The sequence below is a fragment of the Rhinoderma darwinii genome, chromosome 6 (genome assembly GCF_050947455.1).
Source record: "Rhinoderma darwinii isolate aRhiDar2 chromosome 6, aRhiDar2.hap1, whole genome shotgun sequence".
Lineage (NCBI taxonomy): Eukaryota > Metazoa > Chordata > Amphibia > Anura > Rhinodermatidae > Rhinoderma > Rhinoderma darwinii.
Genome location: NC_134692.1, coordinates 144,315,158 through 144,343,141, shown reverse-complemented (window position 1 = coordinate 144,343,141; position 27,984 = coordinate 144,315,158). Strand labels below are relative to the sequence as shown.

The window sequence follows — 27,984 nt, the reverse complement described above, 5'->3', positions numbered from 1 at the left end:
GCTTCAAACTCTTCACCTCCTTCACTTACTGTTCTGTCTCTTATAAGACTCTCCATAGGTTTTCTGTCTGGAAACAATTCCCAGCTCTTGTAATTGTTTAATAAAGGACAATCGGATGACCGCTGCTTTCTCCATTTTTGTATATAGTACATAAGAAACCCCTCCAGGAGGTGGAGATTGCTGCTATTACCCATGGTGCACTCCAAGGACTGGCCTACCTCCATACTCACAACATGATCCATAGGTAAGTGGTTAAAGCCTATGTCAACCTCTTATATAGAATAATTCTACTCCAGAGCTGTACTCACTTCTGCTGGTGGAGTCACTGTGTACATACATTACATTACTGATCCTGAGTTACATCCTGTATTATACTCCAGAGCTGCACTCACTATTCTGCTGGTGGAGTCACTGTGTACATACATTACATTACTTATCCTGTACTGATCCTGAGTTACATCCTGTATTATACTCCAAAGCTGCACTCACTATTCTGCTGGTGGAGTCACTGTGTACATACATTACTTATCCTGTACTGATCCTGAGTTATATCCTGTATTATACTCCAGAGCTGCACTCACTATTCTGCTGGGGGAGTCACTGTGTACATACATTACATCACTTATCCTGTACTGATCCTGAGTTATATCCTGTATTACACTCCAGAGCTGCACTCACTATTCTGCTGGTGGAGTCACTGTGTACATACATTACATTACTTATCCTGTACTGACCCGGAGTTACATCCTGTATTATACTCCAGAGCTGCACTCACTATTCTGCTGGTGGAGACACTGTGTACATACATTACATTACTTATCCTGTACTGATCCTGAGTTACATCCTGTATTATACTCCAGAGCTGCACTCACTATTCTGCTGGTGGAGTCACTGTACATACATTACATTACTTATCCTGTACTGATCCGGAGTTACATCCTGTATTATACTCCAGAGCTGCACTCACTATTCTGCTGGTGGAGTCACTGTGTACATACATTACATTACTTATCCTGTACTGATCCTGAGTTACATCCTGTATTATACTCCAGAGCTGCACTCACTATTCTGCTGGTGGAGTCACTGTGTACATACATTACATTACTTATCCTGTACTGATCCTGAGTTATATCCTGTATTATACTCCAGAGCTGCACCCACTATTCTGCTGGTGGAGTCACTGTGTATATACATTACATTACTTATCCTGTACTGATCCGGAGTTACATCCTGTATTATACTCCAGAGCTGCACTCACTATTCTGCTGGTGGAATCACTGTGTACATACATTGCATTACTTATCCTGTACTGATCCTGAGTTACATCCTGTATTATACTCCAGAGCTGCACTCACTATTCTGCTGGTGGAGTCACTGTGTACATACATTACTTATCCTGTACTGATCCTGAGTTATATCCTGTATTATACTCCAGAGCTGCACTCACTATTCTGCTGGTGGTGTCACTGTGTACATACATTACTTATCCTGTACTGATCCTGAGTTATATCCTGTATTATACTCCAGAGCTGCACTCACTATTCTGCTGGTGGAGTCACTGTGTACATACATTACATTACTTATCCTGTACTGATCCTGAGTTATATCCTGTATTATACTCCAGAGCTGCACTCACTATTCTGCTGATGGAGTCACTGTGTACATACATTACATTACTTATCCTGTACTGATCCTGAGGAGTTACATCCTGTATTATACTCCAGAGCTGCACTCACTATTCTGCTGGTGGTGTCACTGTGTACATACATTACTTATCCTGTACTGATCCTGAGTTATATCCTGTATTATACTCCAGAGCTGCACTCACTATTCTGCTGGTGGAGACAATGTGTAAATACATTACATTACTTATCCTGTACTGATCCTGAGTTATATACTGTATTATACTCCAGAGCTGCACTCACTATTCTGGTTATTGGTAACCGTTAGGAGACATACCTCCCCTGTACACTTTGATTCCCTCTTTGTCATGCATTTAATTACTTTGACACCTTCTCATAGAATCTGGTCTTTCCCTTGCAGAGATGTGAAGGCTGGAAATATCCTCCTGACAGAGCCCGGGCTGGTGAAGTTGGGGGATTTTGGCTCTGCTTCCATAGTGGCTCCAGCTAATTCCTTTGTGGGAACTCCGTACTGGTGAGTAATTTCTAGTCTTCTCGTGGGCACATGATCCCCCTCCTCAGCTGGACTCATAGTGTAGAGTATAAGGAAGGTCTGGGACAAGTTCCTCTGCAGGATTCGTCCTATACCGTGACACTCGTGTGTTTTATTTGCTCTTCAGGATGGCTCCGGAGGTGATTCTGGCCATGGACGAGGGGCAGTATGATGGAAAGGTGGACGTGTGGTCCCTTGGGATCACAAGCATTGAGTTAGGTGAGTGGTTAGGTATTCCGCACATCCCGCTGTCTTCCATATGTCAGATGTTTGTCCACCTGCGTTGTTGGTGTCCGCGTAGGGCAGATATTATGTGCAGACGCCTTGACAGTTATTGCTCATGAAATTTGGGACAAAACCAATCTGGGAGCCGGACTAGTAACAAAAGACGGCTGTTCTGTCCCCCCCGGGCCACATCACATGTTGATCGCCTGTGCGCACGGGGTAAAAAACGTGAACTGTCCTTTTTAAATAGAACCGGTCACCGTCCATCTCCAATCTAGACTTCTGTCAGCCATATTGACTTTTCTGCGTCACCCAAGTTGTCTCCAGCGCAGTCAGTCACAGATGAGGGCCCTCCCATCACTATCTTTTCGCAGAGACATGCCCGATGTCTTCTCTACCTGTACAAAGTGAAACCTAATCTGGTCTCACTGACCAAATGTTTATTTAACTGTCAGACGGGCAGCCTCATTTGTGACCTATAATGTTGAGGTCAGTGAGGGAGGAAGTAGCTTGCTTCTTCTCCTTTTGGTTCCCTTAGAAATCAGCAGCAGAGGAAATAACTGCAGAGATGGAAAATTGAGACATTTAGAATAACTTAAAGGAGTTCAGGATTAGAAAAACATGGCCGCCTTCTTAAAACAGCGCCTCACCTGTCCACGGGTTGTGTAGGGTATTGCAGCTCAGCACCATTCACTTCAATAAAGCGAAGTGACAATACTCGACACCACCCAGGGACCGGTGAGGCGCTGTCTTTTTGGGAGGAAACATCCAAGTTCTTCTAGTCCTGAACAACCATTTACGATTATAGCAGAAAAACACTTAATTGATGTTAATTATTGATGACTATTTGTATTTTTCTTTCACTGCAGCTGAGAGGAAACCCCCGCTGTTTAATATGAATGCTATGAGTGCCTTATACCACATAGCTCAGAATGAGTCTCCTGTCCTGCAGTCCAATCACTGGTGAGTACTGCACCCGCCCGGCACCCCTCTATGTGCCCTCCAGTCACATATCCTAGAACAGGGTGCCCACCCGGTCCTTCTATACCAGTGTAAAGCTCGTCTAGGCTGGAGCTCCCGTCTCTAACTTTACCTAAATATTACATTTCCTAGTCTGGATACAGTTTATAGGTTTTCACAGTGAATCTCTGTAACCAGATGGTTGGAGGAATCATGTCGTCGCAGACCAATCCTGTCACCGATGAGGCGGCTCCCGAGACCCCCGGCAAAATCCCCTGCGGACAGCCAGGCATTCCCCCCCGCAGCAGCCACTACAGGGACATGTAGTATTACATGGCGGCTCTTCAGATGAATGACTGTCCATGTATTACACGGCGGCTCTTCAGATGAATGACTGTCCATGTATTACATGGCGGCTCTTCAGATGAATGACTGTCCATGTATTACATGGCGGCTCTTCAGATGAATGACTGTCCATGTATTACATGGCGGCTCTTCAGATGAATGACTGTCCTTGTATTACATGGCGGCTCTTCAGATGAATGACTGTCCTTGTATTACATGGCGGCTCTTCAGATGAATGACTGTCCATGTATTACATGGCGGCTCTTCAGATGAATGACTGTCCTTGTATTACATGGCGGCTCTTCAGATGAATGACTGTCCTTGTATTACACGGCGGCTCTTATGATGAATGACTGTCAATGTATTACATGGCGGCTCTTCAGATGAATGACTGTCCTTGTATCACATGGCGGCTCTTCAGATGAATGACTGTCCTTGTATTACACGGCGGCTCTTCAGATGAATGACTGTCCTTGTATTACATGGCGGCTCTTCAGACTAATGACTGTCCTTGTATTACATGGCGGCTCTTCAGATGAATGACTGTCCTTGTATTACATGGCGGCTCTTCAGATGAATGACTGTCCTTGTATTACACGGCGGCTCTTATGATGAATGACTGTCCTTGTATTACATGGCGGCTCTTCAGATGAATGACTGTCCATGTATTACACGGCGGCTCTTCAGATGAATGACTGTCCATGTATTACATGGCGGCTCTTCAGATGAATGACTGTCCATGTATTACATGGCGGCTCTTCAGATGAATGACTGTCCATGTATTACATGGCGGCTCTTCAGATGAATGACTGTCCATGTATTACATGGCGGCTCTTCAGATGAATGACTGTCCTTGTATTACATGGCGGCTCTTCAGATGAATGACTGTCCTTGTATTACATGGCGGCTCTTCAGATGAATGACTGTCCTTGTATTACATGGCGGCTCTTCAGATGAATGACTGTCCTTGTATTACATGGCGGCTCTTCAGATGAATGACTGTCCTTGTATTACATGGCGGCTCTTCAGATGAATGACTGTCCTTGTATTACATGGCGGCTCTTATGATGAATGACTGTCAATGTATTACATGGCGGCTCTTCAGATGAATGACTGTCCTTGTATTACACGGCGGCTCTTCAGATGAATGACTGTCCTTGTATTACATGGCGGCTCTTCAGATGAATGACTGTCCTTGTATTACATGGCGGCTCTTCAGATGAATGACTGTCCTTGTATTACATGGCGGCTCTTCAGATGAATGACTGTCCTTGTATTACATGGCGGCTCTTCAGATGAATGACTGTCCTTGTATTACACGGCGGCTCTTCAGATGAATGACTGTCCTTGTATTACACGGCGGCTCTTCAGATGAATGACTGTCAATGTATTACATGGCGGCTCTTCAGATGAATGACTGTCCTTGTATTACACGGCGGCTCTTCAGATGAATGACTGTCCTTGTATTACATGGCGGCTCTTCAGATGAATGACTGTCCTTGTATTACATGGCGGCTCTTCAGATGAATGACTGTCCTTGTATTACATGGCGGCTCTTCAGATGAATGACTGTCCATGTATTACACGGCGGCTCTTCAGATGAATGACTGTCCATGTATTACATGGCGGCTCTTCAGATGAATGACTGTCCATGAATATTACATGGCGGCTCTTCAGATGAATGACTGTCCATGTATTACATGGCGGCTCTTCAGATGAATGACTGTCCTTGTATTACATGGCGGCTCTTCAGATGAATGACTGTCCTTGTATTACATGGCGGCTCTTCAGATGAATGACTGTCCTTGTATTACACGGCGGCTCTTCAGATGAATGACTGTCCTTGTATTACACGGCGGCTCTTCAGATGAATGACTGTAAATGTATTACATGGCGGCTCTTCAGATGAATGACTGTCCTTGTATTACACGGCGGCTCTTCAGATGAATGACTGTCCTTGTATTACACGGTGGCTCTTCAGATGAATGACTGTCCATGTATTACATGGCGGCTCTTCAGATGAATGACTGTCCTTGTATTACATGGCGGCTCTTCAGATGAATGACTGTCCTTGTATTACATGGCGGCTCTTCAGATGAATGACTGTCCATGTATTACACGGCGGCTCTTCAGATGAATGACTGTCCATGTATTACATGGCGGCTCTTCAGATGAATGACTGTCCTTGTATTACATGGCGGCTCTTCAGATGAATGACTGTCCTTGTATTACATGGCGGCTCTTCAGATGAATGACTGTCCTTGTATTACATGGCGGCTCTTCAGATGAATGACTGTCCTTGTGTTACATGGCGGCTCTTCAGATGAATGACTGTCCATGTATTACACGGCGGCTCTTCAGATGAATGACTGTCCATGTATTACATGGCGGCTCTTCAGATGAATGACTGTCCTTGTATTACATGGCGGCTCTTCAGATGAATGACTGTCCTTGTATTACATGGCGGCTCTTCAGATGAATGACTGTCCTTGTATTACATGGCGGCTCTTCAGATGAATGACTGTCCTTGTATTACACGGCGGCTCTTCAGATGAATGACTGTCCTTGTATTACACGGCGGCTCTTCAGATGAATGACTGTCCTTGTATTACACGGCGGCTCTTCAGATGAATGACTGTCAATGTATTACATGGCGGCTCTTCAGATGAATGACTGTCCTTGTATTACACGGCGGCTCTTCAGATGAATGACTGTCCATGTATTACATGGCGGCTCTTCAGATGAATGACTGTCCATGTATTACACGGCGGCTCTTCAGATGAATGACTGTCCATGTATTACACGGCGGCTCTTCAGATGAATGACTGTCCATGTATTACACGGCGGCTCTTCAGATGAATGACTGTCCTTGTATTACATGGCGGCTCTTCAGATGAATGACTGTCCATGTATTACATGGCGGCTCTTCAGATGAATGACTGTCCTTGTATTACATGGCGGCTCTTCAGATGAATGACTGTCCTTGTATTACATGGCGGCTCTTCAGATGAATGACTGTCCATGTATTACATGGATGGTTCGGGTCCGTCAGAGCGACTCTACATTCTGGCTCGTGGACGCACGGGTTGTCTTTACGCCATCTTTAAGTGTCGCTTGTTTTCCTTTGTTCTCTTGGTATCTTCGTATGTGCTGGAACTAAATTCTCCCCTTCCTGCAGGTCTGAATATTTCCGGAATTTTGTGGATTCGTGTCTTCAGAAGATTCCCCAGGACAGACCAAGTTCTGACGTTCTGCTTAAGGTCAGTAGAAGAATTCCGTGACGTTCTCCAGTCTGCTGTGCCGACCGTTCCTGCCGGAGATATCCGATATTTTCTGGCAGGTTCTCCGTCTCTTACTCTAGATCTGTGTGCTCTTCATTCTAGCACCGATTCTTGCAAAGGGAAAGGCCACAAACCGTAATCATGGAACTGATCCAGCGCACAAAAGATGCAGTGAGGGAGCTCGACAACCTGCAATACCGCAAGATGAAGAAGATCCTATTCCAGGACACCCAGAATGGGCCTAACACAGAGACCACTGAGGAGGAGGAGGTGAGGACAGGGTGACGTCGGTGCCCGGACACTGTATCTGCTGGCACAGACTATCGCTGTAAACGAGGGAAAGGGTTTTGGTCTTTAGGAATTAAAGGGGGTTTCTCGGACTGTAATATTGATGGCCTATCCTTGGGATTAGCTATTAATATCAGATCGGTGGGGGTCACTAAAGGGGCTGCGGAACTACAGCGGGCGCCGTGCCCCTTGCATTGTTGGGCACTGGGCTGTAGACACGTGTTGTGACTTCCTGGTATTGCAGCTCATTCCTATTTATTTTAATGGGATTGACCTGCAGTCGCTGCGAGTACCAGGCACAGCCGCAACCAAATATATGTCGCTGTGCCTGGTAAATAACGGCGGGGACACGTTGCCTTCAGAGAGCTAATCCGTCAGTTGTCTGGAGTCGGACCCCCAGCGATCTGATATTGATGGCCTGACCTAAGGATATTAACCCTGTAACATTCTGTTTTGTGGCTCCTATTCAGTGAAGATGAACCCAATAATACAGACATTAGATGGGACAGTTAAGAGGTGACTGCAGAATGTTACATGTCTCTACACCAGGAGACCAGCAGAGAACTAGCCCCTCGCTCCAGTATAAAGCTGAATCCTTGTAACCTCGTACAATATCCGTCACGTGGCACTGGGCCACGTAGACTCCTCATGCACCACCATGTGATGGCACCTTTATGGCTTAGTCTACATATTGTTTCTATACGTGCTGGTGGCGGTACTCCGTGGGTAGGGAGTATCTGACCTCACATCATCTTTCTTCTCTTCTAGGAGTCGGAGCAGTTTCTCCACTGCACAGGAACAATAACCAGCATGGAGAGCAGCCAGTCCGTGCCCAGCATGTCCATCAGTGCCAGCAGTCAAAGCAGCTCGGTGAACAGCCTGGCCGACGCCTCCGATGACAGCGGCGAGATGGCCATGATGCAGGAGGGCGAGCACACGGTGACCTCCAACAGCTCCGTCATCCACCGGCTGCCGGTAAGTGTCTTCTCTGGTGTTTCCAGCTATTAATCCGCAGCTTGAGTGGCTGAATGACCCGCCGCCGTTCTGGGCTGTTCCGTCTACAAACAGTGAATCCCCCAACCACAACCAAACATGGGGCAGTGCGATGCTTTTGGCAATGAGGCAGCCGCGGTGTGGGATATTGCCGCGTGATGACGTCACCACAGATAGAGACCGTCCTCTCTAGTCCCGATACTGGACGGACTTGTTTTCTTTTCTTCATGTTCCGTAGTGTGTGTTATAACCTCCTCACATTTCCACCTACACGCCCGGCTCCCTTCATATTCTTGTATTTGATTTTCTCACCAGACTCACGACAACATATACGATGATCCGTACCAGCCGGAGATGGAGGCTCAGCAGTCGTCCTCAGCCGCTCGGAGACGGGCATATTGCCGCAACAGGGACCACTTTGCCACTATCCGCACGGCCTCGCTGGTGAGGGTCCCTCTGTCGCGGGGCTCGTTTCTATGACACTGCTTGATGTTTTCGTCACGTTTCCTATTTTTCTTCTCGATCTGATCTTTTCTTTAGGTGACGCGGCAGATCCAGGAACATGAGCAGGACTCGGCACTACGGGAACAGATGTCTGGGTACAAGCGCATGCGCCGGCAGCACCAGAAGCAGCTCATGGCCCTGGAGAACAAGCTGAAATCCGAGCTGGACGAGCACCAGCAGCGTCTGGATAAGGAGCTTGAAGCGCACAGGAGCAACTTTTCTGCCGAGACTGATAAGCTGGGCAAGAAGCACCAGGCCATCTTTGAGAAGGAGGTAGAGTCCGATTTGCTGTCTGTTTTGAGACCGTGATTGATGAGGATCGGGCAACTCGAGTTTTAGGCCTCGTGCACACGACCGTTGTTTTTTACTGCCCAGACCCATCGTTATCCGCAGGTCACCCGCATATCTGGCACGCTGTCCGCAAATACGGATCTGCAAAAAAAAGGGCTACAAATGTCACCAACCGGTCCCAACCTCTTGCAAAGCTCATGTGATCGCTCAGGCGCCATTTTCTTGCGGAATCTCCTGTCAATTACATAGCAATGCGTCTACAGTTACGGATTGGCATCCGTAGCCGTCGGCAATTTTGCATGCGCCCGTAGACTTCTATGGGCAGGTCCAGGCCGCAATTGCGGACAAGAATATGACATGTTCTATATTTTGAGGATCATTTCTATGGCCCGGAAACACATCGGTAAAGATACAGTAAGGCCTATAGAAATGAATGGCTCTGCAGATTATCCATAATTACGAATAAAACCTACGGTCGGGTGCCTGGGGCCACAAAGTGCCGGAACCTTTTGGTGGGTCGAAGATGAACCTGCGCTTGCATATTTTGGAAATGCATATATAGCAACTCCCGAATATGTTATCAAAAAGACCTCCATTATGAGCGAGGGGGGTCTAATAATTAAGCAGAGCTGGAAGTGGAAACGTATATTCCCTGCCAGCGGAGGGCGCTTGTATTACGTCCTCACGTGCCGCTATGTTGCATGACTTGTGGTGGGGGATGGTCATCACGGTTATCTTTGGACATCGGCGGAGAGCGTAAAATCACAGAGGAATGGGGAAAGCATCACCCCAGAGATTGAACATTCTTCTTCAGGATTGGTTGCTAGTGGGGTGACCCTGTCCCCTGTGTGGGTGATGTCGGAGTTGGATGGATATTATATCAGTAACACAATCTTTAATTGCTAGGGTAAGGCTGCCCTAACGGAAGAGAAGAAGTTTCAGCAGCATATCTTGGGCCAGCAGAAGAAGGAGCTGACAAACCTGCTGGAGAGCCAGAAACGGCAGTACAAGATCCGCAAGGAGCAGCTAAAGGAGGTGAGAGAGGCGGTCCGAGGGTGAGAGAGGCGCGGTCCGAGGGTGAGAGAGGCGCGGTCCGAGGGTGAGAGAGGCGCGGTCCGAGGGTGAGAGAGGCGCGGTCCGAGGGTGAGAGAGGCGCGGTCCGAGGGTGAGAGAGGCGCGGTCCGAGGGTGAGAGAGGCGCGGTCCGAGGGTGAGAGAGGCGCGGTCCGAGGGTGAGAGAGGCGCGGTCCGAGGGTGAGAGAGGCGCGGTCCGAGGGTGAGAGAGGCGCGGTCCGAGGGTGAGACAATCCTGCACCCCTGTAACGATCTACCTCCATCTTCACTCCTGTAAAGTCCTAGATAATGGAACCCCATTGCCGAGTGACTTGTCGTCCTGAAGGGCCATTTTAATTTGTGTCCATGGTGGGAATGACGGTTGGTCTGATGATCCTTCACCGGCCGTTCTGGTGCTGAATTAGTCGAGTGTTGTACATCATGACTTGTTCTGTTCTTGAGCGCTGGCGTCTGACTTTGTTGGTGTTTTACTCGCAGGAGCTGCAGGAAAACCAGAGCACCCCGAAGCGTGAGAAGCAGGAATGGCTGCTCCGCCAGAAGGAGAGTATGCAGCACTACCAGGCCGAGGAAGAGGCCAATCTGTTACGTCGGCAGCGCCAATACTTTGAGCTCCAGTGTCGGCAATACAAGCGCAAGATGCTTCTGGCACGGCACAACCTGGATCAGGACCTTCTGAGAGAGGTGAGGGCGCGCGGGTCATGGGGATGAGGTCCGTGAGACCTCGGCGGGTGAGTGATTTGGTGCGGTAGAACAATGACCCCTTTATTTTCTCTCCCAGGAGCTGAACAAGAAGCAAACCCAGCGGGACTTGGAATGTGCGATGCTTCTGCGGCAGCACGAGTGCACCCAAGAGCTGGAGTTTCGGCACCTGCAGCTGCTGCAGCACACCCGCAGCGAGCTCATCCGCCTGCAGCATCAGACCGAGCTGGGCAACCAGCTGGAGTACAACAAGCGTCGAGAGCAGGAACTACGGCAGAAACACGCCGCTGAAGTCCGGCAGCAGCCCAAGAGCCTCAAAGTAAGGCCTGGGGAGGAGGAGGAGGAGGAGGAGGGGGCAGAGGGAGGCACTTTCAGCCTCTGCAGCTCTGAGGATGAGGAGGCCTCAGATTTAGGGGTAACTGTAGAGCGCAGTGCGGCCGACGGCTGTCTAGACCAGGATGCTCCTTACTTTGAGCTCTCTTCTGCCTGGGTGCCGGAGCCGGAGGTTCCTCTCCGTCCAGCAGCTTCACCGGTTTCCTCCTCACTGCCCAGTCATGCCCTCTGCGGTGCACTGACTCTCCTGGCAGCCTCCCGACCCGTCTGTCCCTGGTCACTGCTGCCCCTGCTGCTGGCCCTCCTTACCCTATGGAGATCGGGACCTCTTCTAGATTCTGTGCTGGTGGCCCTAGAGACCCTTGGAGCGAGTCTCCTCTGCGGTTACATTCTGCTGTGCTGGGTCTTCACTCTCAGCTCCGCCACCTTCATGTTGCTGGCTCAGAGCTGGGGGGCATTGGCTGCGCTGGCAATGAGTTATAGACTTCGGTTGTATTACGTGCCGGTTCTAGCCATATCCGTGGGAGTTTTCACATCACCGGGGGTTTTCCTCTCCATCTTTCTGGCCGCTGGTTCCTTGGGTAGGCCCGCTGGCCAGTGGCTTAAAGGTTGGCCGAAAAGAGCTCGCAAGCTGTGGCTCCGGGCATTACTACGCCTGCCTAAGCCTCTATTCAGGGTTCTCCAGCGCTGCGGGGCTGCGGGGGAGGGCGGACTATTCTACCTCTTCCCAAAAACGTACAAAGGCGGTTACCGGAGCCGGATACCCGTGCTTGCTACAGGGAACGGCAGCAACAAGCCCTCGTGGTGGCAGATGCTTAAGAGGGCCCCTTCCCAGATAGCAAAGACACTAAATAGTGGCCTAACCCGGGGCGTCCGCCGGCTCTGCACAGTCCTCCCCCCTGTGGCTCTTCTGTACTTGACCAAAATGAGGCTCTTAAGGGAGGAAAAACCCAGCCGGATTCCGAGATTGATGAGCCGAGAGCAGAGACGGAGGGGGAGGGAGGCTGCGCAGCGCAGGGAGCAGCAGGGACTCCTCATGGGGAGGGCGGTGGGAAGGGCCGGCACAGCCAAGCGAACAAACCCTGTAGTACCGTGGCGCTGAGTCGTCCGCCGCGCCTCATCACCGCTGTAAAGTGCCTTATTGCATGAACGGTTACGTGGAAATGATGCCCAGTATTGTCTGTAATCAGCGCAGCTCGCCGCCAGTGGTTTGCACTATTTTACTTGTTAAAAAATCAGATTTTATTTTGCACAAAAAACTTAAATGCCCCTACGCATCTTTGCTGCACTAATTGCCCAGTAGGTGGCAGTATAAATGCCTCATGAGCCGGCTGATGCTTCACCTTCCACTAAATACAATTATCCCGGCAAATCCTAAATAGGAGCACCGTCTAGTTGGGAGGCGTCATTTCCATGTAATGAACTTTATTAGGACTGTATTACGGGATCAAACCACTAGGGGGCGCCATGAAGGGTACTGTTTTGTTTTCTTGTGTGTTTTTTTTTTTTTTTTTTTCGAGGGCTCACGCTGGTCTTTGGCAGGGAAGAGGTTAACAATTGCATACCCCTGTCTTCTTCCATTCCTACGGTCAGTACTGTAATATTTCAAGGCTGTATCCAAACGGGGCCCCTGTGTCTTGTGTGGCTCATGTGGGGTTAACGTCCACTCGCTGTATGTTCAGTAGTGATACAAGTTGATTTCCTTGCTGTTGCGGAGCTAGAAGTCCCAGCTTTAGTTATCGGCTGGGGCTTGTAGTTCCATAGAGGCCGGAGAGACGTGAATTTTCGAATTTAGCTGCAAGTTGGAGCTCCGTCCTGGTTGCAGGGGGCGCAGGGCCATGTGTAAGGACTGGACGGTGTTTTTTGCTGCTGGTGACATCTTGTGGCTGTTGTGTGTATTGCACACCATTGCTTTGTGCAGTCGATGCTTTTAGTGACACCCAGTGGCTGTTGTGTGTATTACGTGTCCAGGTTTTTGTCCTTCAGCGGTCAGGGTGCCATGTTATATGTGGGTTCATGCTCTTCAGGTTGTAGTCAGCTGGGGAGAAGCCCATTAGCCCTTTCTGTGCCTGAGACCAGCCTTCCCCCAAACTCAGGATGAAAAGGAAAAAAAAAAACAGAACAAAACAAAACACCCTTTTTGTGCTTGTCGCCCTTTTTTTAATTTGATCGTAAAATTTCTGTATACTTTTTTTTTTGTTTTATTATTTATTTCCTCCCCTTCCATATTGTAAGAAAAAAAAATACTGCTGACCGTTCAGTGTTTTTTTTTTTTTTTCCCAACACAAAATATATATTTAATGTTTAACCCCTTTGCTGCTGTGCAGGCAGCAAGGGGTTAAACCTATTTATTAATTCCTACATTTATATATATATTCCTCCATATTTTTGTTCGATTCCCCTCCAGTGTAAATAAGTCATTTTATGTTCCTTTTTTTGTGTTCTTATTTTTTCGTTGTGTTTTGTTTGTAATAAACCGGAACTGAAACTCATCCAGTTTGTGTCATTTCTTTTCATCATAAACCATTTGTCGTCATGCTCGGGGTGCGGAACGATCTATGTGGTCAAAGGCTGTGTCTTATAGGCAGAGAAAAGGCTAATGGCGCCACGTGGCTCCTCTGGAGCGGCCGGTGGGGCTTAGAGTTTATTTTATGGGCACCCAGTGACCTCTGACCCATGGACCCTGTTTCAATATCAGACCAGTAACGCTCAGTTTAACCCATTCTGTAAATATAGCTATCCGTATTATCCCTGGTGCCACGTTTGTAATGGTGATCGCATTCACGCCTCAGTCATGGCCGCCTAACAGATCTGCACAGAGGTGTCAAATCCAGTATTGTCCTATATTAGGAGGAGATGGCAGAGTTGAGGCCGTCACTTTACGTTCTCCTAAAGCGCTTTACATCGAAGGCTATTCCTAACCAGAGCTGCATTCACAATTCTTATACTCCAGTCACTTCCAGAGCTGCATTCACAATTTTGCTGCTGCTACTAGCAATCTGTCACCTCTGCTTTGTTTTACACTTAACGGTTTAGTAAGGATCCCATAATGCACTGCAATCTGCCGCTATTGCGTTGTTGGGGTTGAAAGTACTGCAAGGTGCCAGGTGTAAACACGAAATCTTCCCACAGTGCCCCTCTGCATAGCATTATACGGGAGAGGTCAGGAACAGAAATACAGTAAAATTGTGAAGAGGGATCCCTCCCGCCCCCCCAAATCCCAGCTTCAATCTTTGCCCCAATATAATAGCCGACACTAAACCTCCACGTTGTCAGCGGTTCCAGCTTCACGTGGCATATATATGCGGGATATAACTGCCCGCTACATCCGACACTGCAATAAAATGCAGTGTCCCTTCTCACTGGTGCCTCCTGGTGGTTCAGTGTGTGTATGGAGCATATCCTGCCGTGCTGCATTGTGGGAGATGTAGTGTTTAGGCCGAGCCCTGCAGAAGTTGAAAATAACCATGTTGCCGGCTATAGTCTGGGGTTATTGGTGTCAGTGGGACATGGAGGGGACACTGATTTTTCTGCACGTTGACCCCCAGGTCGCTCAGGAAGGATTGATTATGTCTTCTCTTCGTCCCTATTCTCTCCTTTTCTTCTCTGTCCTCCCATCATGCATTGGGTTTGTCCCCCCCAACATCTGTCCCTCTCTCCCCCCTCCCCTATATATTTCTATCTAGTCAAAGGAGCTGCAGATAAAGCGTCAGTTCCAAGACACGTGCAAGATCCAGACGCGGCAGTACAAGGCGCTGCGCAACCATCTCCTGGAGACCACGCCCAAGAGCGAGCACAAGAGCATCCTGAAGAGACTGAAGGACGAGCAGACCCGCAAGCTGGCCATCCTGGCGGAGCAGTACGACCACAGCATCAACGAGATGCTCTCCACCCAAGCCGTACGTCCCAACTCCTGATTGTTGCTGGTGGATCTGACCTCCAGCAGTTGGGAAATGACTACAACTCCCAGCATGCCTTTTAACCGCCTGCTGGAACTTGACAGCGGAGACCCGCAGGCCGCATGACCAACTACATACAAAGCTTATCAATCATTATTTAGCTGTGACATCCTGTAACTTCCATAGCGTGCTGGGACTTGTGGTGTCACAACAGCTGGAGTGTTACACATTGCAGCGGACATGTTAGTGGATAAGGTTCTATGCATTCCTGTTTGGTATCTTGTACTCGCATGTGTCCGCACGGGGGGAGGTTCTGTGATTTTGGTGCCAGGGAGAACTGTCAGGGGGTGCTGGTCCAGGAATATCCCTCTACTCTGTGGTGCTCATACCTTGATGGGTTCTTCTTGTATCTTCAGTTACGGCTGGACGAGACCCAGGAGTCGGAATACCAGGAGCTGCGGATTCAGCTGCAGAAAGAACTGGAACTGCTGAACGCCTATCAGAGCAAAATCAAGATCCACACGGAGGCGCAGCACGAGCGCGAGATCAAAGAACTGGAGCAACGGGTTTCTATCCGCCGGGCACTGCTGGAGCAGAGGGTGAGTCCCAGGCGGGTGGGGTTGGGGGATGACTGCCCATACATGCATCTGGGGAGGGGGGGGGGCAGATGCTTCGCCTGATCTCGGAGGGTCTGTAAATTCTTACGAGCTGAAGAGGAAACCAGGAATAAAACAATTAACCCCTTCACCAGCCTAGGCCACCTGAATAAAATTTATTAACCTCAACCACCGTGGGCATTAAAACTGACCACGGGGAACGTTTAACTATCAATAAATTCTGGTTGCCCGCAGTCACCACTAGGGGGAGCTCTTTGAAGAATTATTATTGATGTAAATAATGGCAGTATAAATTCCTATATGGTGAGCTCCCCCTAGTGGTGGCTGCAGGGAGCACAATTATATTGTGTAACTAGCAGTCTACTGGGAATTTTGAGCTCTGTATCAGAAAGATGTCTGCAGGAGGTCCTGGGTACCTCATAAAGGACTGTATGGGGGGGCTGGGTATGAGCCGGATGGTGTGTGTGTTCTTGACCTGATGCTGTTGTCTCTCTTGTTGGTCCTGCAGATAGAGGAGGAGATGCTGGCCCTGCAGAGTGAACGCTCGGAGCGGATCCGCAGCCTCCTGGAACGCCAGGCCAGGGAGATCGAAGCCTTCGACTCAGAGAGCATGCGATTAGGATTCAGTAACATGGCGCTGACGGGAATTCCTGCCGAGGCGTTTAATCAGGGCTACCCAGCGCCACCTCCTGGCTGGCCCTCCCGTCCCGTGCCCCGCAGCGGCTCACACTGGAGTCACGGTGTGCAGAATACTGGGGCACCTCAACTATGGCGCCAACCGACACTACTAGCCCCTCCCTCTTCTGCTTGGGGTCTGCACCCGCCAGGTTCCTCCTCGGTCATGCCTTCTTCCTCCTCCTCTTCTTCCTCCTCAGCCTCACCATCATCCTCCAGCGGCCGGGCCGGCCTCCTCCTATTGCGTAACAGCCCCCAACCCATGAGGAGAGGGGCGCCCGGAGGACCGTCAGAGGCGGGGCTGAGCCGAAGCACCAGTGTCACCTCTCAGCTCTCTAATGGCTCCCACCTATCCTACTCCTGAACCCGGTGCCCCTCCTGTGGCCCCTCAGTAACCCCCCCCCCCCCCTTACATATACCTGTGATTATGACAATATGGCGGCTCTCGCCCTCCTCTCTGACATCCAAACTTCTCACCCCTCATAAGTTCTCTAGTTCCAGATTTTTTTTTTGGGGGTTCGATTCCATTCCTGTGCTCTAGGACTTTACGCCCTTCCCGCCCTGCGTTGGGTGACACCCCATGTACATAAAACTCCACCCCAATCTTTCCTAATTGGTTCATATTTTTCTCCGTAAGCTGCCCGCGTATTTCACCCCATCTGTGGTAGAAGATCAAACACGGCTTGTTTTTCTAGCACTTTACTGGGTAAAATGCCTAAATATATATATTATTATTATTATTATAATTTTTTTTTTTTTTTTTTAGTCTTTTATTATGTTCGGTCGCTGTATCATTTTAATAATGTTGTCACTGGGTGTTCTGATGGGCGGTTGTGCGTCTGTGTGTACCGTGAGCGTGCGAGAGATCGGATGCCTGAAAAACTTTTTTCTTTTTTTAATAGAAAAAATGTAAAAAATAAAAAAAAGAAGCTATTAAGGAATGTATTAAAAATAAAAAAAATACTTAATATCCTTCGGGGGTGTCTAGGGCCTCGAGGCCTCGGTTTCTGTATTTTTATTTTATTTGGGAGGTGAGAATGAGGCGGGATGATGATGATGATGATGATGATGATGATGGCGCCGCTCGAGCTGTGGGCATTTCAGGAAATTGCAGAGACTTTACATTACATGACATGTTGGATATTAAAGTATTAAACTGGAATGGATACTGGCGTCCGTGTTGTGTGGAACTTTGGGGGGGGGGGAGTTGGAATGTGCCTGTTCTGTACAGGGGAATATGAAAATATGACCATCCATCCTATTTAGGTACATAACAGCAGCACAGAGTATTTTTGGGCTAAAAGGATCATCTGAGCTGCTTACGACTTGATAATTTGGACATACATGTTTGTGTGTGCAGTAACATGAACAGGTCTAACATTCTGTGCTGATTAATTTATTTTCGCCACAGTAGTCAAAACTTTGATTTTCTGATACAGAGCTCCAAATCCCCTGCATAGACAGTTAGGGTATGTGCACACACACTAATTACGTCCGTAATTGACGGACGTATTTCGGCCGCAAGTCCCAGACCGAACACCGTGCAGGGAGCCGGGCTCATCATAGTTATGTACGATGCTAGGAGTCCCTGCCATGCTGCAGGACAACTGTCCCGTGCTGTAATCATGTTTTCAGTACGTGACAGTGGTCCTGCAGAGAGGCAGGGACTCCTAGCATCGTACATAAGTATGATGCTAGGAGCCCGGCTCCCTGCACTGTGTTCGGTCCGGGACTTGCGGCTGAAATACGTCCGTCAATTACGGACGTAATTAGTGTGTGTGCACATACCCTTAAATTAAACAATTATATCTGGCTGCAGCCCCCATTAGAGGGAGCTCACTACATACAGATATATACAGCTCTAATAGAGTTACATGATAACATTCTGCTGCCTGCAGCCACCACTAGAGGGAGCGCGCTACATACAGATATATACATCTCCCATAGGGTTACATGATAACATTCTGCTACCTGCAGCCACCACTAGAGGGAGCTCACTACATACAGATATATACAGCTCCCATAGAGTTACATGAGCACATTCTGCTGCTTGCAGCCACCACTAGAGGTAGCTCACTACATACAGATATATACAGCTCCCATAGAGTTACATGATACCATTCTGCTACCTGCAGCCACCACTAGAGGGAGCTCACTACATACAGATATATACAGCTCCCATAGAGTTACATGATACCATTCTGCTACCTGCAGCCACCACTAGAGGGAGCTCACTACATACAGATATATACAGCTCCCATAGAGTTACATGATACCATTCTGCTACCTGCAGCCACCACTAGAGGGAGCTCACTACATACAGATATATACAGCTCCCATAGAGTTACATGATACCATTCTGCTACCTGCAGCCACCACTAGAGGGAGCTCACTACATACAGATATATACAGCTCTAATAGAGTTACATGATAACATGCTGCCTGCAGTCACCACTAGGGGGAGCTCACTACATACAGATATATACAGCTCCTATAGAGTTACATGAGCACATTCTGCTGCCTGCAGCCACCACTAGAGGGAGCACACTGCATACTCATTTATACAGCGCCCAATGAACTCGTTAATAAACCTGTACTCGGTGAGCACCACCTAGTGGCGGCTGCAGATTTTGGGGTTTTGAATATCCCATCGTAGACGGATGATAAGTAGGCTGTCCTGTCATAGGGCACACTCCATACACACTATCACGTACGGCCGCTTACCTGGTGAGCGCACAAAAGTCCGATGATTGCTGAAGTGGCCCTTAACTGTCTATGCAGGGGATTTGGTGCTCTACATCAGAAAATGGATTAGTGCAGGTTTTTTGATCTTTTTAAGGGCTAGTTCACACTGTTTTTTGGCGCTGCCTGATCTGCAAAACATTCTGTGTGAACGGGGCCTAAGAATAAAATAAAAAAAACGAAAATTTTGTTAACTTAAAAATACATTTTCAGCTTTATGTTAAAAAAGATTCATTGTGGAATAATTAAGTTCTGCAACCTTCTAATAGACTTTGTTTCAATTACTTACCATGTCAACATCTCTGCTTGCTCTCAGTAAGTGGTAAAACGCCTGTTTACAGCCAGAGGCTGCAAATACCCATCCTGGACTAATACTTCTGAGGGTTTGCTACAATTGTATCCCATTTAATTGATCAGTATCACAAATCTTGCTGTCCTGATAGTTTGTTACAATGTATCAGTCTAGAGTCCCGACTGTTAATATCCTAAAGAAATTGTCTAGAGTGTAACATTGCAACAAACCCTCAGCTGTGAGAACAATTAGGTTAGGGTGTTTTCAGCCTCTGGATGTAAACCAAGAATATTCTTATTCACTGACTGCAAGCAGAGCTTGGAAATGGTGAGGAGTTAAAATGCACAGTCTATGGCAGAATGTTTTATTTACATGGGACTTCTGAGGCAGAAAAGTAACAAGGCCGGAACTTGAGCACCAATATTTCTCCGCAGCTTTTGGGGGGGGGGGGGGGTTTAAATAATCCACGTCCTACGTTGGAGCCGCCGTTATAAACTGCCGGCACGTGACGTCATCAGACGCCTGGCAACCACTGTTTCCATGACAACGGCAGCGCAGCGGTTGGTGCCCATTTTAAACGTAGACCAAGCAAGGCATGGAAATAACCTCCGGTAACTGCCGCGTCTCCGTTCTCTACGTGTCGTCTGTGGGCGGCCTGTGACGTATGCAGCGAGTGGTGTATAATAGTTGAGCCGGGATATGCGGGGGACTGGTGGAGGGCAGAGATCTAATGAGCAGCGCCAAAAACCACGGCCCGGCCAAACCCGACATGCCGTCCTCCTATAGGTCTGTAGCGGTCACGTGGTGTCACGGCTGAGCCAAGTACCGGAGCGGTGTCCGCGTAGCTGCGTCCTGTCCTCTACTGATTCTCCATCCTCTGGGCCCCGTGTAGACGGATGTAGACGGCGAGACCTGGACCCCTGTGGGTCAGGTGATGGGATTCCTGTAGGGATCTAAGTCTCAGTAGAATGGGGGGGTGGCCGGGTATTATGGGGCATCTGAATGTCATTATTTTTCTTAAGCTGCAGATAAATAAGTGTCCGGTAACCGTGGCGGAGCTGGAGAAAAACATGGACCGCTTTAGAATCCGCTGCACAGCCGAAAATAGTCCAAACGCGAGAAGTAACGAAGACGAGGAGCGAGACGGGAGCTCCGGATATGTTCACGATCTGAACCGACTCATGAAGGACGCGGCTCGTCTTGTCCAAACCGCCAGCGAGTCTCAGAAGACCGCAGAGGTGAAACGACTGACATTTAAGAGTTAATCGCTATGAAAAGTTCTGCAAATTTGTAAAAGTTCTGCAGTTTCAAGATCTCTGCGTGCTGTAAATGAATGGGAACATTCTTGTTTATATTCAGAGGCGCAAAACCCATCCTGACTTTTCACAGCTGAGGATTTGTTACAGTGTATCCAGGGTAGACAATAATCAGAGATAAACAAGGCAGCATAAATCTTTAGACTCCAAACTGATACATTGTAGCGATCAGTACCAGACTGTTTAGCTCATAGAGGATTGTCTGGACTGGATACAATTGTAACAAACCCTCACCTGTGTGAACAATGCTAGGTCTGTACAGGATTTCAACCTCTGGCCAGAAATAAGAATATTCCTATTCACTGGCAGCACGCAGAGATCTTGAAAATGGTGAAGAATTGAATCAGAACTTTTCATGATACAATAGTGCCGCTTTATTTACAGGTGAACCCTCTGGGGTCGGGATCGTTGAAGGTTTGGGGTATTTTACACGTGGGACCCCTGTTCTATGTCCGTCCGTATACGGTCATGATGAGAGTCCGGCGGCGGGATCGGTCTCGTCAGTTATTCTATTATTTACTCTGCGGATGTCCCTGAAATTAGCATTTTGGGGTGAACCTTCCTGTAGTTCCTTCTATGGCCGCCCTGCAGATTAGGACGGTCACGTTATATTGGGTGAAGTCAATTAAAGGGGTAGTTCACTGACGCCCAGATAGCAGCAGTCCTCTTGAATGTAATGTTGCAGACCTTTTAGGGGGGCTTGTACCCCGGGTGTCCCCATTAATCATATAGAGGCAGTCGGCGACTACTCCAACCCCTCCGCAGTGCACCTGTCCGCCAGCTCCAGCCGAGGTCACTGGCATCTTCCAGCAGTTCCGGTAATCTTCTAATCTACTTTGTGTTTCAATTTCTCCCCATGTTCAAGATCTCCACTTGCTGTCAGTGAAGGGGCACTTTCTTTGTTCGCCTCCAGATATTGTAAACCTGACCTAATCCTGCTCACACATCTAATGGGCTTGTTACAATGTATCTGTGATATTATCCACCTGCCTGTAGGTGTCACTCTTTTCACAGCGGTCTGTAGAGGTCTCTTTTATTTAACCCTTCCTCCGGCTTGGGGTGTAATAATTGATCTGCCTGTGACTGACGTTTGGCTTTCTTGCAGCTGGCACATCACTACATGGGGGAAGCTCTCCGCCGGACCTCGGAGGTGCTGGACGGCTCCCGCATGCTTTTCCAGGCCTCATGTCGGTTTGGGAATCACCTGCTGAACCAGAAAGACCAGACCGGATACAGAGCGCTTCTGCAGCGTCACCCGGAGCTCCGCACCAGCTACGGGACGTTACTGGGGGCCATCAATAATACAGAGGATGGTAACACAACTAGAATGGGCATGTTAGATGTGGGGCCCCCGGCTAGACACTGCGGTGTATTGGTAGGTGAAGGGAGCTACAGTGCAGCCCATAGAGGAGCAATGAGCCCTCCTGGGATACACCCTATGCAGGTATGAGGTATGGAGTCCCAAATGTTAACTGTAGGCACTCAACCCTAAGACGCAACTATAAATGTGACCCTGTTGTCAGTGGTTTCTGCTGCTCACAGGAAGCTTTGCCCTAAAGACTCCGACCATCCGTACCTTCCGAGTGTCCGTACAGATGGCATCTGGCAGCCAACCTGAACTCTACTGATGAGAAGCAACTGCACCGAACTGTGCTGTCTAATGATGAGCCCAGTCATGGTTCAAGGCTCTATAAGAGGTCGGACATTAACTCACAGGATAGCTACCTATAGGTGGCAGTAGAGAGACGTTTTCTTCCTTCCGGAGGAGAGCTAGTTTACATGAAAAATCCAAGTCATTGGTCCAAAATATATTGCCCATATGTCATCGCCCTGTCACGGTGTGGTCTGTGGAGCAACAGTGACATCTAGTGGACAAGAAGAGGAATGCAGTCATGTCACAAAACAAGATCCTCTCCTTATTGAGGCTCCTCCCTTATAATCTTTCTCTCATTGATGGTTTAGTTGCTTCTGGTTTATAACAATTCTGTTATTGCTTTAATGAACATCACGTCTATATGTATTGACATATACACAGCAGCCTATCTAAACAAGAAGAGCAGCAGTGTAAAGCATAGGGGACAGAACATCAGCCAGGAGGTGGATTTAAGACTCTAATAGAGTACCTAAGCGGGAGTCACTTATCATAGAGGAGAGCTAAAAAGCAGCCCTCACTGAAGATAAGAAGCTAACTAGGTGACATATATATAGCACTGCATTTAGGAGAAGCCAAGTAATTATCACCTGATATACGGACGGACTCAGTGCCTATATGGTGGTTACTAGAGTCTATGCTGACTGCCCTATAGCAGCATTGTCTGTAGCACAATGCACAGATGACATAGTGAATTTAACCCCTGCATCTCTCCTAACAGTTCTCTCACATGTGAAGATACAGAGAGATGAGATCCATCCCAGTGGGCAGTTTCTGAGTGAGAATGTGAGGATTATTCAGGTGTTGTCTGCGTGGTCCGGGGTGTAGGACTCACTCCTGATAATTGTGTGTGTGTTTCAGGGAGATGAAGCGGCCAGAAGCCTCAGTGTGAATGAGAAGAAGTCACATCACAAGCAGGTACCACAATATCCCTGAATCAGGAGCCCCAGCCAAAGCAGCGCAGTATAGAGAGTACTGGATCAGTGTAGGGGGTCACAGTACATTATAGAGAGTACTGGATCAGTGTAGGGGGTCACAGTACATTATAGAGAGTCCTGGATCAGTGTAGGGGGTCACAGTACATTATAGAGAGTCCTGGATCAGTGTAGGGGGTCACAGTACATCATAGAGAGCACTGGATCAGTGTAGGGGGCCACAGTACATTATGGAGAGTACTGGGTCAGTGTAGGGGTCACAGTACATTATAGAGAGTACTGGAGTAGTGTAGGGGGTCACAGTACATTATAGAGAGTACTGGATCAGTGTAGGGGGTCACAGGACAATTTTAGAGAGTCCTGGATCAGTGTAGGGGTCACAGGACATTATAGAGAGTACTGGATCAGTGTAGGGGGTCACAGGACATTATAGAGAGTACTGGATCAGTGTAGGGGGTCACAGGACATTATAGAGAGTACTGGATCAGTGTAGGGGTCACAGTACATTATAGAGAGTACTGGATCAGTGTAGGGGGTCACAGTACATTATAGAGAGTACTGGCTCAGTGTAGGGGGTCACAGTACATTATAGAGAGTACTGGATCAGTGTAGGGGTCACAGTACATTATAGAGAGTCCTGGATTAGTGTAGGGGATCACAGTACATTATAGAGTACTGGATCAGTGTAGGGGGTCACAGTACATTATAGAGAGTACTGGATCAGTGTAGGGGTCACAGTACATTATAGAGAGTCCTGGATCAGTGTAGGGGTCACAGTACATTATAGAGAGTCCTGGATCAGTGTAGGGGTCACAGTACATTATAGAGTCCTGGATCAGTGTAGGGGTCACAGGACATTATAGAGAGTACTGGATCAGTGTAGGGGGTCACAGGACATTATAGAGAGTACTGGATCAGTGTAGGGGGTCACAGGACATTATAGAGAGTACTGGATCAGTGTAGGGGGTCACAGTACATTATAGAGAGTACTGGATCAGTGTAGGGGGTCACAGTACATTATAGAGAGTACTGGATCAGTGTAGGGGGTCACAGGACATAGAGAGTACTGGATCAGTGTAGGGGTCACAGGACATTATAGAGAGTACTGGATCAGTGTAGGGGGTCACAGGACATTATAGAGAGTACTGGATCAGTGTAGGGGGTCACAGGACATTATAGAGAGTACTGGATCAGTGTAGGGGGTCACAGGACATTATAGAGAGTACTGGATCAGTGTAGGGGGTCACAGGACATTATAGAGAGTACTGGAGTAGTGTAGGGGGTCACAGTACAGTACAGAGAGCACTGGATCAGTGTAGGGGGTCACAGTACAGTATAGAGTACTGGATCAGTGTAGGGGGTCACAGTACATTATAGAGAGTACTGGATCAGTGTAGGGGGTCACAGTACAGAGAGCACTGGATCAGTGTAGGGGGTCACAGTACAGTATAGAGAGTACTGGATCAGTGTAGGGGGTCACAGTACATTATAGAGTCCTGGAGTAGTGTATGGGGATCACAGTACATTATAGAGAGCACTGGATCAGTGTAGGGGGTCACAGGACATTATAGAGAGTACTGGATCAGTGTAGGGGGTCACAGTACATTATAGAGAGTCCTGGATTAGTGTAGGGGATCACAGTACATTATAGAGAGCACTGGATCAGTGTAGGGGGTCACAGTACAGTATAGAGAGTACTGGATCAGTGTAGGGGGTCACAGTACAGTATAGAGAGTACTGGATCAGTGTAGGGGTCACAGTACAGAGAGTACTGGATCAGTGTAGGGGTCACAGTACATTATAGAGAGTCCTGGATTAGTGTAGGGGATCACAGTACATTATAGAGAGCACTAGATCAGTGTAGGGGGTCACAGTACAGTATAGAGAGTCCTGGATCAGTGTAGGGGGTCACAGTACATTATAGAGTACTGGATCAGTTTAGGGGGTCACAGTACAGTATAGAGAGTCCTGGATCAGTGTAGGGGGTCACAGTACATTATAGAGAGTACTGGATCAGTGTAGGGGGTCACAGTACAGTATAGAGAGTCCTGGATCAGTGTAGGGGGTCACAGTACAGTATAGAGAGTCCTGGATCAGTTTAGGGGGTCACAGTACAGTATAGAGAGTCCTGGATCAGTGTAGGGGGTCACAGTACATTATAGAGAGTCCTGGATCAGTGTAGGGGTCACAGTACATTATAGAGAGTCCTGGATCAGTGTAGGGGTCACAGTACAGTATAGAGAGTACTGGATCAGTGTAGGGGTCACAGTACATTATAGAGAGTACTCGATCAGTGTAGGGGTCACAGTACATTATAGAGAGTCCTGGATCAGTGTAGGGGTCACAGGACATTATAGAGAGTCCTGGATCAGTGTAGGGGGTCACAGTACATTATAGAGAGTCCTGGATCAGTGTAGGGGGTCACAGTACAGTATAGAGAGTACTGGATCAGTGTAGGGGGTCACAGGACATTATAGAGAGTACTGGATCAGTGTAGGGGGTCACAGGACATTATAGAGAGTCCTGGATCAGTGTAGGGGGTCACAGTACAGTATAGAGAGTCCTGGATCAGTGTAGGGGGTCACAGTACATTATAGAGAGTACTGGATCAGTGTAGGGGGTCACAGTACAGTATAGAGAGTCCTGGATCAGTGTAGGGGGTCACAGTACATTATAGAGAGTACTGGATCAGTGTAGGGGGTCACAGGACATTATAGAGAGTACTGGATCAGTGTAGGGGGTCACAGGACATTATAGAGAGTACTGGATCAGTGTAGGGGGTCACAGGACATAGAGAGTACTGGATCAGTGTAGGGGGTCACAGTACATTATAGAGAGTACTGGATCAGTGTAGGGGGTCACAGTACATTATAGAGAGTCCTGGATCAGTGTAGGGGGTCACAGTACAGTATAGAGAGTCCTGGATCAGTGTAGGGGGTCACAGTACATTATAGAGAGTCCTGGATCAGTGTAGGGGGTCACAGTACATTTCTAAGTGTCAGGTATAGGATTGTACTGAATGTAGTTGTTTCTTACAGCTGGAGACGGTGCGTAACGAGGAGCAGATGGGTGGAGCATTCCTGACACAGCGGCGTCGTTCACCGCGCCATTCCCCATCCTCCTGTGTCGACGGCCTCTCTCCTTTACTGTCTGAGGAGGAGCTCAACACCATCCAGGTAGCTGCCATGTTCGTGTCTCTGGGGATATTCAGAGAATTGTATACAAATTTTTCCTGCAATGCAATAATGGCACAAGAATGCCGGAAAATATGGCGCTCATCGACCTCATTTTCCCTTCCACGTCTGGGGGCGTTGCAGTGGAAAGGAAAGTTGCCCTCCTGATAGTGCCCCTCCCCCGGGCTGTATTTTATACCGGATCTTATAACATTGGAGTGTTCTCCTTTGCAGCCCATCGCTCAGTCTCCAAGAAGCAAAGGTTCCAGTCGTTTCACCAATAAGATCGTTCATCGGTTGCAGGAAGGTTCAGACAGCGACGCGGACGGGACAGACAGTCCTTCACCCTGAAATAAAGCCCTCCCTACCTGTCCACTCACATCCAGGCCTCAATAAAGGTTTATTTCTGTAAACGTAGCCGCTGCGTCCCCGATAAAATATGTGAAATTCTTCATAAAGTCCAATCTTCAAACGAAGTTCAGAGGACCCAGCAAGACAAAGGGGAACCCCACATATACCCGCTGCACCCCATTCATTTGTAATATAACCAGTAACTATAAGCTCGAGAGTCGTCCTCGGTGACAGTCCGGCCACAACCAGTACAACCACCATCACAGTTCCTGCCGGGGTTGTCACCCAGCTTTCTGAATATCCTGCATGGTAATCCCCGGCCTTGTATACCGCTGCATAACTATGAATTTTGCCATTCAAGAAACCGGAGAACAACATTCCTCCTCCCGGTTGCCACTCAGCTTTCCCAGGAACAGATATAAGAAACATGACCAGGATGTTTAACAACGTGACAGGAGGCGATGACTCAGATTGTGTATTATTCTACGGGGTCGTGAATGTTCGTATCAGTATTGAGATCTTCAAGGGGAAACCGTGTACTGTCCCTTTAAATCTGGTATATCTGGATTCTATGTCACACCTGCCAGCTCTCCTGGAATATGTGGGAGACCATCGGAAAAACGGGGAGACCACGCGGGCGAGCAGCAGCCAACTGTCCCGGGTGCCCCATGTTCTGACAATCTCCCCGTTCCTGCCATCTGCAGCAGCGCCCGGGAGAGAAGAGACGCGAACTGGTCTGGGGTCGATATTACTTTTGGGGGTATTTTCCTAGGGGGTCGGGTCTATATTTAGGGGGGCTGTAATTATTTAGGGGTTTAATGAAAATATGCACAATTGTGATCTAAAATGTCCCTCCAGGTATAAATAATCCCTGTGGCGTGAAACGAAGCTCCTGCACGCCGGGTGGTAACTTGCCATGGCAGCCGTATGTCAGAGCGTGTGGGGGTCCGACCGCTGGGACCCCCACCGATCACGAAAACGGGCTTACCTTGCCGTTCATGAAAGTCCCTTATGAATGAAGCGGTGCGAATGCTCGACCACCGCGCCATTCATTTCTATGGGACCGCTGGGCACTATTTTCGGCGACTCCACAGAAATGAATGGCGCGGTGATTGAGAACGCGCACGCCTTCATATATGGGACTTTCAGGAACGGTAAGGTAAGCC

At 48.4% G+C, this 27,984-nt stretch overlaps 2 protein-coding genes and 1 long non-coding RNA gene across 4 annotated transcripts in view; 2 read left to right on the top strand and 1 right to left on the bottom strand.

Annotated features, from left to right (window-relative positions):
* TAOK2 (TAO kinase 2) overlaps window positions 1-17,524 on the top strand; it is a 30,424-nt gene extending 12,900 nt beyond the window's left edge. Inside the window, exons 6-20 of one of the 2 annotated variants that reach the window (XM_075830887.1) lie at window positions 148-244; window positions 2,044-2,157; window positions 2,303-2,394; window positions 3,270-3,363; window positions 6,884-6,965; window positions 7,089-7,256; window positions 8,043-8,249; window positions 8,583-8,711; window positions 8,808-9,044; window positions 9,969-10,097; window positions 10,613-10,816; window positions 10,914-11,153; window positions 14,854-15,066; window positions 15,483-15,665; window positions 16,192-17,524. In XM_075830887.1, coding sequence (XP_075687002.1) covers window positions 148-244; window positions 2,044-2,157; window positions 2,303-2,394; window positions 3,270-3,363; window positions 6,884-6,965; window positions 7,089-7,256; window positions 8,043-8,249; window positions 8,583-8,711; window positions 8,808-9,044; window positions 9,969-10,097; window positions 10,613-10,816; window positions 10,914-11,153; window positions 14,854-15,066; window positions 15,483-15,665; window positions 16,192-16,722 — 2,720 coding nt within the window. In that variant the 3' untranslated portion in view covers window positions 16,723-17,524. The other variant, XM_075830885.1, reaches the window with a different exon arrangement.
* Window positions 1,986-19,861, bottom strand: LOC142656058 (uncharacterized). The gene is made up of 4 exons (XR_012849584.1): window positions 19,765-19,861; window positions 19,083-19,258; window positions 15,456-15,774; window positions 1,986-2,960 (listed from the first exon to the last, which is right to left on the bottom strand). It is a non-coding gene; the product is annotated as an uncharacterized LOC142656058 (long non-coding RNA).
* Window positions 19,862-20,185: 324 nt separating this feature from the next.
* On the top strand, window positions 20,186-27,000 carry LOC142656053 (uncharacterized). The gene is made up of 7 exons (XM_075830909.1): window positions 20,186-20,337; window positions 20,415-20,630; window positions 21,814-22,021; window positions 23,081-23,145; window positions 23,221-23,277; window positions 26,333-26,470; window positions 26,702-27,000. Exons 2-7 carry the CDS (start codon window positions 20,463-20,465, stop codon window positions 26,816-26,818), a joined length of 753 nt encoding a protein of 250 aa, XP_075687024.1. The 5' UTR covers window positions 20,186-20,337; window positions 20,415-20,462; the 3' UTR covers window positions 26,819-27,000.
* The last annotated feature ends 984 nt before the right edge of the window (window positions 27,001-27,984 follow it).